Source organism: Dendrobium catenatum, unplaced genomic scaffold, assembly GCF_001605985.2.
Source record: "Dendrobium catenatum unplaced genomic scaffold, ASM160598v2 original_scaffold_86555, whole genome shotgun sequence".
In the NCBI taxonomy this organism is placed as follows: Eukaryota; Viridiplantae; Streptophyta; class Magnoliopsida; order Asparagales; family Orchidaceae; genus Dendrobium; species Dendrobium catenatum.
In genome coordinates, this window is record NW_021404996.1 from 135,046 (window position 1) to 145,002 (window position 9,957).

Sequence of the window (9,957 nt, forward strand, 5' to 3'; positions counted from 1 at the left end):
AAATGATAATCTAACAATAACAATCAAACGACAATTGTTGAACGATGTGAGATAAACTTTAACATCCGAGCAACAATGATTAGACAATGATGATTGTGACAAATTTTTTAGAGTGCATTTTTGCCAATGTAGCAAAATTTCACAAGGCTTCATCAAATGACCTAATATTGAATCATTTGACTATAAAAAAAATTTATTTAGCACTTAATTCCATAATGACATTGGAATTGAATGATTTTGAATCACATTATCTTTGGTGTCCTTGAGTTTGTCTTATCGAGATATTCAATTCAACTATAAATTTGTTGAAATCAAAGCAGAAAATTCGGCAATTATTTTTTTTTTTTTTTGAAAAAAAATGAAGAATTTTTTTTAAAAAAAAAAATCGGCAATTAATCTTGAAAATATTCAATACAAAATAATAAATCAAGATATAAGCCAATAAAGTGGATTTTTTTTTTTTTTTGAAATATATCAAATATCATATTAGCATTCCATTAAAAAAACAAATAATAGCATTATACTTTCATTAAAATATACTAAGAATAATTTTTTTTAAACAAATATAATTAAAAAAATTCTTTTCTTCGGATTGGGCGGGTCATGGGAATGTGCGATCCAAGCCCATAATTTAGCAAAAAAATTACTATAACCATTGACCGTGGTTTCCCAATGGCAATATCGTAAATTATGCAACCTGGGACATATTCAGACAAGACACTTTTTGGAATTTTCAGCGGCTCCTCTCTCTCAGCCCACGAATATTTTCTGCTCGACCATTCTCTCTCCTCCGTTCACGAAGGCGCTTCTCTCTCTAACCCTAAAAATATCTGACACAAAGGAGAAGGATGCTTAAAGAAGAAAGCTTGGGGGCCAAAGGTCACTCCTTTACATTTGATGTGGTAGACGCGGCGCAGGAAAGAAGGGATTTGCATTCGTGAAGGCTCCCGCCGGCGGGAAATTCTAGACGAATTTGGCGGGAAACTTCCAATGGAGCGGATCGAACCGGTGAGTGATTCATTTTCTATGTTTTGATCGAATTCTGGGTTTAGCTGGTTGGGATATTTGGGAGAGGTGGGTGATGAAGTGATTTCGAGTGGGTTTTGGCTCTATCTACCTTGTTATTTGGGTGGATGATTAATCGGGTAAGTGTTTGTGGCATGTGAGTTTTGATTTTGTTTATTTTAGTTTAAGGCTCTGGTTCTAAAGCTTGCGCATTGCTTCGTGGCCTCTTGACTGTCCCAAGCCTCAAGCTTTGATCGCGAAGCTCTCCGTTTCGGAAGTTGAGTACTGGTACTTCTGTTCCTGAAATGACTTCGGCTCATCAAGTCTTTTTCTTCTTCCTCCTCTCCAATTCCATCTCTCTCGTATTGTTGCAACTCAGAAAGTCTCTCTAGCTCTCTATTATGAGGCCATTTATCCCTTTCGCTCCAGGAATAATTGATAAATTTATCTTTTGTAAGAAAGCGCTATGGCTGTTGGCTACAGTTAAGTGGCCAGGATTGTGTGGTACTGGTTGTTCAACTGGAATTTTCTATCTCAGGGCTTTATAATTTTTTAAGTTCCTTAAGAGCACATGAACCAAGTAATTAGTTTTCTTTGATCCTCATTTGGTTTACTGGATTCAATTTTGGGGTGGTCTCGATAGCAGCGTTATCTAGATAAGAATATCATTCAAATAGCACTGATGTTTATCAAATACAATAAATTTGGTCAGTGCTATCTTACTCAAATAATACAATCCTATTGAAAATGATTAGTGATGACTATAATCTTTCTTTCTTTTTGTCATTTGATTTGCCATCAAATAACTTAGGCCTCGTTTGTTTCGGCATTTTTTTCCTTTTCCGTTTGGAAACAGCGAAATTATTTTTTGGTCGTTGTTTGGATGGGACACTTCTATAGAAATGCTTTTCAGGGAACTTTATTTTTCTACTGTTTTGAGAAGCTTTTTTATATTTGCTTCTCCATTAAAAAACCCCATTCCCTTGACCATTGTTTCTAAAACTATTTTTTACAAAATGAGAGGAAGAACCAAACGAAGTCTTAATGTTTAGATGTCAATATATTTGGCTAGCATCTAAATGTCATTAAAAATGGAGTTAATTGTCATTTGCAATCTTAGTTTAAGATATTAACCCAAACAAATTCATGTGTTACTAACATAATATTATATCATAGATATCAATGAATCAGACAACCTTGCATATTGCTGTTTTCTTTGCTGATTGATTTTTAGCTGAAAAACTTTTTACTAATACTGCAGGAGCTGGTGTGGAATAAGCACTCCCTCTTGGATGAGGAGGTTGGTTCTGCAGCTGAAGAGAACATAATGGATGGCATCTATTTTAATGAGGCAGATACTATTGGAAATGAATCAGCACATTATGAGAAGTTTCTCCTTGATGATTTTGACAATTATGTGGATGAGATTAACGATCGTCTTACAGTTTCAAGATTGGTGACTGACTCAGTCATTAAGGGGATTGTGAATGCTGTAGTTGAGGAAACTGCAGAGAAAGTTGCTTCAAAGGAAGCAGAGATAGCTATCTTGAAGGAGAAGTTGCAGACATCTACTCACATTGCTGCTGCTGTTGATCGTTTAGAGCCTTCAATGGTGGTATCAGACCCTTTGAAGTTGATTCTTGATAATTTACAGATCAAATCATTGCCAGGCATGGACTACCCAGAACATTTGGGTAGAATAAAGATTTCTGTTGACAATCAGATTCAGAGGCTTAAGGAGGACTTCGAGTGTGCAAGAAATTCGAATTCTCTTGGTTCAATTGATGGTTTCTCTACAAATAACATGGTGTGCAAACTTCTTCCTCAAGTAAGGACAGATGAGAAATTGCATTTGCTTGGTGAAAGAATTGATGATTTGAGATTAATGTTAGTTGGCATTTTTGATGAAATCAGTAATGTGTTCAGCTCTATGAAAGTTTCAACTATGGAACAGAATTGGGAGCATGAGTTGCATGAAGAAATTAGTACTATTCTTGTTCAGAATTTTGTCAGAGATATTCAGAAAGAGTGTGAAACTAAGATTTTGGAACAAAGAAAATTGATTAATGCTCTAAGTACAAATTATCAGCTGAAGGTCAGTGAACTTTCTTCGGTACGAGAAGATCTTGATTCTATTTCTAAGTCTTTATTGAACTCAGATCAAAGTCTTCTGCTCTCTCATAGCAGTAGTGAAAGCTTAGAAGAACTGAATAATATAAGGTGGAAAGATCAATTTCATCTTAAGGCTTTGGGAAATAATCATTCATCTTTTGTAGCACATACCGGGGAAAATGGCGCTAGTATCATGCCGGAACCTCCAGAATTTGGAGAACCCATGTTGGAAATTGCTGACTTTCCTCACCTAAAACACTTGTCAAAGGAGGATCTCGCCGCTTTTTATAAAATTGAAATGACTAAATTGCGGAGGCAACATGACAAAGCTATGGAAGAGAAAACAGATGAGTTGTTCAGGCTGAAGAGGGAATTCCTCAAGGAAAAGGACTCGTTTCTTTCTAAGAAAGATAAGGAGTTTGAGCATTTAAAGAAAAATGTCCGCAGAATTATCTTAAATTTGGATGATATACTAGTGGAGAAGGAGATGCCTTCTGTTGTTAAAGATGATTGTGATGAGGTCTGTAGTTTGAAGAATAAAATTAATTCCATGTTCTTTGAAAATCAAAGGCTACATGGTTTACTTATGGGAAGAAGGAAGGAGGTCGAGCATCTATCAGTACAGGTCACAGATGCTGCAAGCCAAATGTTGCTTAATACATCAGTAAACCAAAACTTATTGGAACAGATAATGAATCTGAAAGGGGGCCTTGAAGATTTGAATGCAGAAGTTACTGTAAAAGAAGAATTAGATGCTATCATTTTGAAGGAGGTAATCAGTAAGCATTGTCTTCAAATGGAGGTTGCTGAGATGGAGAGCAACCTTATCCATGATCTCTACTCAGTTTTTGTTAAAGAATCTACCAGAAATGAAATGTTTATGAGAAATACTATTGCACTCAAACAATCAGCAGAAAAGGCTTCCCTTGAACCAATCCTTTCAGAAAAGGAATTGGCATTACGCTCTGCAATTGAAGCAAACAACAATCTTAAGCAGGAAATAACCTCCTTATCCGCATTGATTAGTGAAAAGGAGAAAGTTGTGTTTGAAGCGGGGTCCACTATAAAGCAGCAAAAGGAGGAAGTTGACCTGGTTAACCGGGAACTCGATCTACTGAGAGAACAACTAAGCAAGCAAAACCTCATCATTTCTGGAAACAAAATTCATTCAGATTTCATGAGGAGTCAGTTTGATGATGCTCTAGAACAACTTCATGTCTATGAGATGGAGATAGATAATCTGAATCAAAAGTTAGCTATTGCTTCCAGTTCTTTGGAGGAATTAGAAAGGGAGAAGACCATCCTCAATGATATAATTAAAGAAAAGGAAAATAAATTACCATATTCAATTATAGATGGAAATAATCAAGAAGTAAAACAGGTGGAATTGATGGCGAGCTCATGGAGAACATTATCAGAAGTATCTTTAGACTTTGAAAGCAAGTTGGCTGAGACTGTTAAAAGAAATGAATCTAGGTTTGTTTATGACCTTCTTGGAGCACTTATATAACATAGGATTTTTATGCGTTATTTAATTGAATATATGAGTTGCTGTTATTGGAAGTTGGGACAGGTTTTCATCTCCATTTGCAGCTGTGAACATGTTTAATCATGCACTAATCTGATTAAAACTCAATGCAGTGACAGATGGCTTGTCATTTTAAGTTTGCAAGTAGTTATCTATGATAATCTATCAAATAATAGGTTTTTTAGAGATATTTGAATACATGCTGAACTTGGAAGACTCAATGCAAACTGCCTTCAGAGTTGTTGTTTAGGATTTCCATTTGCTTCAACCCAGTCGTCACATCGTTGTTGTCGGCCACGCATGTTAAAGCCATCTCGATTTGCGTGCACAATATTTTTAAGTTTTGTCGATCGACAACCCTAGCCAATATGGGTATCGATCTTAGTTGTTACCATTTCTTCGGATGTGCTGACATAGTACGTTTTGCAAATTGAGGACATTTCGGCGATTTAAGTTTTCAGTCGACACGCGTCGGGTGAGTTATGCGCGACGTCGTGCTCTTTCGCTTTTAAAATTCACCGTGCACAGTCGACCCTACCCCGACACTAGTGTTGAAGTCAACAACCAACTTAACATCTACTTTTGTCATCTCAAATGCTTACTCCGTTACATTTATGCCACAATTGTCTACGGTCTCCAAATTCATTGTGGAAATCTTCAACTAAGAGCTTATTCCGACTCAAAGTTGGCTAGAGTTGCTAGTTTTCGGAAGTCGACCTTTGGTTATTGTACATTTCGTGGTGACGCACTTGTAACCTAAGTTGTCAGGAAATAAACAATAACTGCTTGCTCCTCCACAAAAGCAGAATATTTCGCATTGGCTATCTCCAACATAGATATCATCTTGTTGCAATGATGACTACAAGAATTTGGGATCTCTACCTCAACGGGCTACAGGCTATTATAGAAGAATATCTCAGATCTTGCAACATCCTGGAACCCCATTTTTTTATGCTCTTACAAAGTATATCGAAGCTGACTAGCACTTCATTAGAAATCGCATTAAATTAAATGATGTCTAGTTCAGTACATTGCCGCCCCAGATCAAATTACACACACTGATGGTAGTTTAAGGTTCATTTTGTGTATATAGCTTGTGGAATGTGTCATCTTATTTGAATGGTTTCATTGTGTTCTTTTCTTTTCTTTTTTTAAGAAATTCCTATTGTTATATGTCCAGGTTAAGGGTCTTGAGCAACCACTGCAGTTCACTAAAGCAACAAGTAAATCTACTGCTGAAGAAGGGTTTTTGGTACAAAAGGATGTTTGAAATAAGAAATTCGAACCTGCAGACAGCTGAGGCTGAGGTAAATCTCAATTGCGTTTCTTTACTCCATTCACTCTACTATTGTAGGTTTCAGTACTTTCATTTTAATTTATAACTTTTATCATTGCCTATTTTCTTTGAATTTGCCACATAGTCAGGACCTGTAATATCTTGGAGCTAAATTATGGTTTTTCATTATAAATATAAATTTGTTGTGAGCAAAATGCCTTATTGTTGCATCATAGCTGGTTTTAGTGGGTTCTGGTCGAGGTTTGTTCATGCACGTACATCGCTGCCCACCCCCATCCAATAAAAGATCTTTGAATTATGGTTTTCCAGCCTTCACATTGTCCTTTATGACATGGGTTTAGGCTTCTATTTAATATTTTGATAGGAAGCACTTGTAGATCTCAAGTATTTCCTATCAATCTTAGGAAAACAGCGAGATTTCTCCACAAAAATCCACATAAAACCACAAAAACAGTAGATAATTTGTATTATTTGATGAAAAGAAAGCGGAAATTACCAAGATACAATTGATCATCTATTCGAGAGGAGGATCAATCTCTCCCAATCTCTAGACGCCGCTAGAGCCCAAAGGAAAACCAAAATCTAAGATATCTTAAATTTCAGCCAAATTCAAGATGCCCTAATCATAGGAAAACAAAGTACTTAATGCATACAAATCAAAAGGGAATCCCTAAACAATCCCTACATTCAAATTTCCCTCCCAAAACCCTCAAAAATCCTTCATAAAATACTCATTTGGCTCATGCGGACCGAACGCACACGGAAAGAGGCGGAGATCGTCCACCTCGGTTGCACTGGGTCGGTCCCGCGTGGATCAGCTAGACCGGTCCAATGGACCTGTCTAACATATTTCAATTCTAAATCCATTCAAATTTGTGAAATCATGTCATATTTTCTTTAAATGTTTATTACTTTTCTTTGTGTTCGTTTGACCTTTGAAGTCTTGTATGCTTCTTCATTGTGACTACTACTAGAGGAAGTATTTTTTCACAATTATTTTAAGCTAATAATGCAAGGAACTGACTTTCCTTTTAATTCTCCCAGAATATTTATGCTTGGCTTTTATTGATTTCAGGTCGATCTACTTGGTGATGAGGTAGATGCACTTTTGTCTGTTCTTGGAAAGGTATATGTAGCACTTGATCATTACTCACCAGTGTTGCAACACTATCCCGGGGTAAAGTTCGTTTCAGCTTTTCTTGTTGTTTTTGCTGTTTTCTTCTGTAGTATATTATTTTGCGGGAATTTCCATGTAGTTGCTAATCTTTTACTTTCTTTGCTACTATGTCATCAATTTTTTTCGCAAGGGTAGCAATTAGTTTGATATTTTCCAGTCTTATCTCTTAAATTGATAATTTAAGGATGAAAAGGCTCGTGCTTTACTGTCAAATATATGCTGCCTTCTTTTGCTATGTAAGATTCCAGATTCTGGCTGCTACACGACAGATTTTGGCCTAGTTTGGGATGGCTTTCTTATTGCTTCTAGAAAGTTGTTTTAAGAAGCAGCAAGAAAGCCGCCCCGAACGAAACCTTAGTCTCTATTTACAGGGTGTGAGATCACTTGTGTTGATTGAGGCCATTTCTGGATTCACTCGAGGATTCCAAATGTGTTGCATTGGATGGCTTTTTATTGACAAATTGATTATCAAGTAGATGAATTGAGTTTGTCATGATGAACTATGGCATCTAAATAAATATTGTCATACTCGTGGATCTCTGGACTTTTAAAGATCACATTTGCAATATATGAACAGGAAAGTCATTAAAATTTAGGTCCTGTTTTTTTCTCCATATAAAAAACTTAGGTTTTTATATGGTCTTTGCTTCTTGAATTTGTTAGAAAATGGATAGTCAGCTTGTGGCCATGAATTTATTAGATGAGTTCCTCGAGTATATTTGAATTAAACATTAGAGAAGTTTTATTAAATATTTCTTCGTTAAAAGTAGATTTTTTTTTTAAGCATTGACATCAAATAAAAATTTTCAGATAAAAATTGCAACACTATTAGATTCTTCTGCATTTATATCATTCTAGGTGAGTTCTACGAATTTAGCCAATGTTTTTGGTTGCTGCAATCTGAGATCATACTGTAAGATCCTTCTTGAAGACCTTGAGTAAGTGTAGCTTGGGTGACTACAAACTTTCTATCATTGACATTTATCATTTCACGTTGAAAATGAGTTACAAATCGCTTAAGGGATTCATTAGGTTCCTACCTAATATTCAATAGGGCTTGAGAGCTTTTCAAAGGTCATTGAGCACTTACAAATTGTGTAATACAAGTCACTTGAGTTCTACAAAATTTGCTATGCCTTTGTATGGAGCTTTCGAAAACCATCGTAATATGGTGCCTTCTTAAATGTTGTAAAGAGTAATCTGCACTTCACTTCATCCCTTGCAATGAGCAATGATATTGTTGACTCAAACCGAGCAATAATATTTGTGGGGTATGAATTCCCTTTGTAAGCTTCCAAAGTGGTATTTTGAATTTTAGGGAAGATTGGGCCATTACTATCTAGATTAAGGCTTCACGACTTTTTTGTTGCTTTTTAAAGCAACTTTTAGTACAAAAATTAAAATTTTTATACTAGAAAGCTGTTTTAAGAAGCAACAAGAAAGTCGTTCCAAATGAAGCCTAAGATTGTGTTTGTTGGCTTGATGGAGATTTTCGTGGGTTGGCAGGTTGAAAAAGTTTAGCTTCATTTTCTCATTTGCGTAATTAAGATCTTTTAGTAGAGCTTGATGAGGGAAAGTGAAGCCAGCAAGGAGGCTGTGCTCTTATAGTGAGAACAAGCAAGAGAAACATTTTGTTGAAAATGTTGAGATCCCTTAAATCTTTTTTGTTATGGTCTTTCATTAGGTTGAGTTGCTGGAAAGCGATGAAGATTTGTTGCTTCTTCTGCACTATTCTTCCTTCCACCCTTCCATTTGAGTGATCTATTGCTGATATGATCCTTCATACATAAATTTTTCCATAGCTATCCGTATACAACTTATGCTGCATTATCTGTTCTCAGCCATCAATTTCTTTCAATATCAGGTTATGGAAATTCTAAAACTGGTTCAAAGAGAACTCCAAGGTGAAACAGCTACATCAAGGTGATTCAGAATCTGGTTGAATGTCTAAGATGATTGCTTGCTGGTAGATTTATAAGCCTCTCTGATCCACCATTTACGCTCTCATTCTGGTAATTTGTCAGAATTACCTCTGAAGTTGGTCGTCTATTTTGAGTTTATGTTCAGTTGCTGCAACTAAGAACATTCAGGCTCTTTCTTATTGTTTCTTAAAGCAGTTTTTTCGTAAAAAATTAAAAAATTTGTACTAAAAAGCTGCTTTAAGAAGCAGAAAGAAAGTCGTCCCAAACGAATCCTCAGTCTCATGCCCATTCTTTCATTCAACTTCTACAATAAAGCTCAGATGTTATCAGTTCTTCAGAGCAATGCAAAGCAGCAATGAATCCTTTTTCTCCATTGGTTCATATTAAGGAGAAATTATTTTGTGTGGACACCGGATCGTCCGAAGGCGAATCAGGGCGTGCCACGTCATCCGATACATAGTGGGTACACAGCTGTAATACACAACAAAAGAGTGTCATGGTGCGGTCTGATTCGCCTTCAGAACAACGTTTGTATGCACACAAAATAAGTTCACTACGAGCCAAATTCTTATATTAATATAATAAATAAATGTTTTTTTTAATATTTTTTAATCAAGTCTTTTTAGGTCTATCTCTATCTTTCTTAAATATAAGTTAAATCTAATACATTTACTCTCCTAACTATATCATCAAAAAGTCTATCATATGATATGACCAAATTATCTAAGGTGACTCTCTCTAATCGTTATCTGCCATTGGAGCTACTCTAATATTTTCAGGTATATGCTCGTTTCACATTATATTTCTAAGAATAAAGTCATTATATTTCGAGAAATTTTTGTACTAAGAAGTTGTTTTAGAAAACAGTAAGAAAAATTATCTTTGAGGTTTTAGGAAGCATTATTAATTCATGATT

The 9,957-nt window shown here is 35.7% G+C and overlaps 1 protein-coding gene across 1 annotated transcript; it reads left to right on the plus strand.

Moving 5' to 3' along the window:
• The first annotated feature begins 740 nt into the window (after nucleotides 1–740).
• LOC110116606 (WPP domain-associated protein) lies at nucleotides 741–9,392 on the plus strand. The gene is made up of 5 exons (XM_020850267.2): nucleotides 741–1,008; nucleotides 2,267–4,593; nucleotides 5,826–5,952; nucleotides 7,018–7,119; nucleotides 8,984–9,392. The coding sequence occupies exons 1-5, from the start codon at nucleotides 991–993 to the stop codon at nucleotides 9,044–9,046; spliced, it is 2,637 nt and encodes an 878-aa protein (XP_020705926.1). The 5' UTR covers nucleotides 741–990; the 3' UTR covers nucleotides 9,047–9,392.
• Nucleotides 9,393–9,957: the final 565 nt, after the last annotated feature.

Coding starts and splice junctions, on each gene's coding strand:
- LOC110116606 (XM_020850267.2), top strand. Junction 4,594..5,825: donor GTTAAAAGAAATGAATCTAG/GTTTGTTTATGA, acceptor TTATATGTCCAG/GTTAAGGGTCTTGAGCAACC. Junction 7,120..8,983: donor TGTTGCAACACTATCCCGGG/GTAAAGTTCGTT, acceptor TTTCAATATCAG/GTTATGGAAATTCTAAAACT.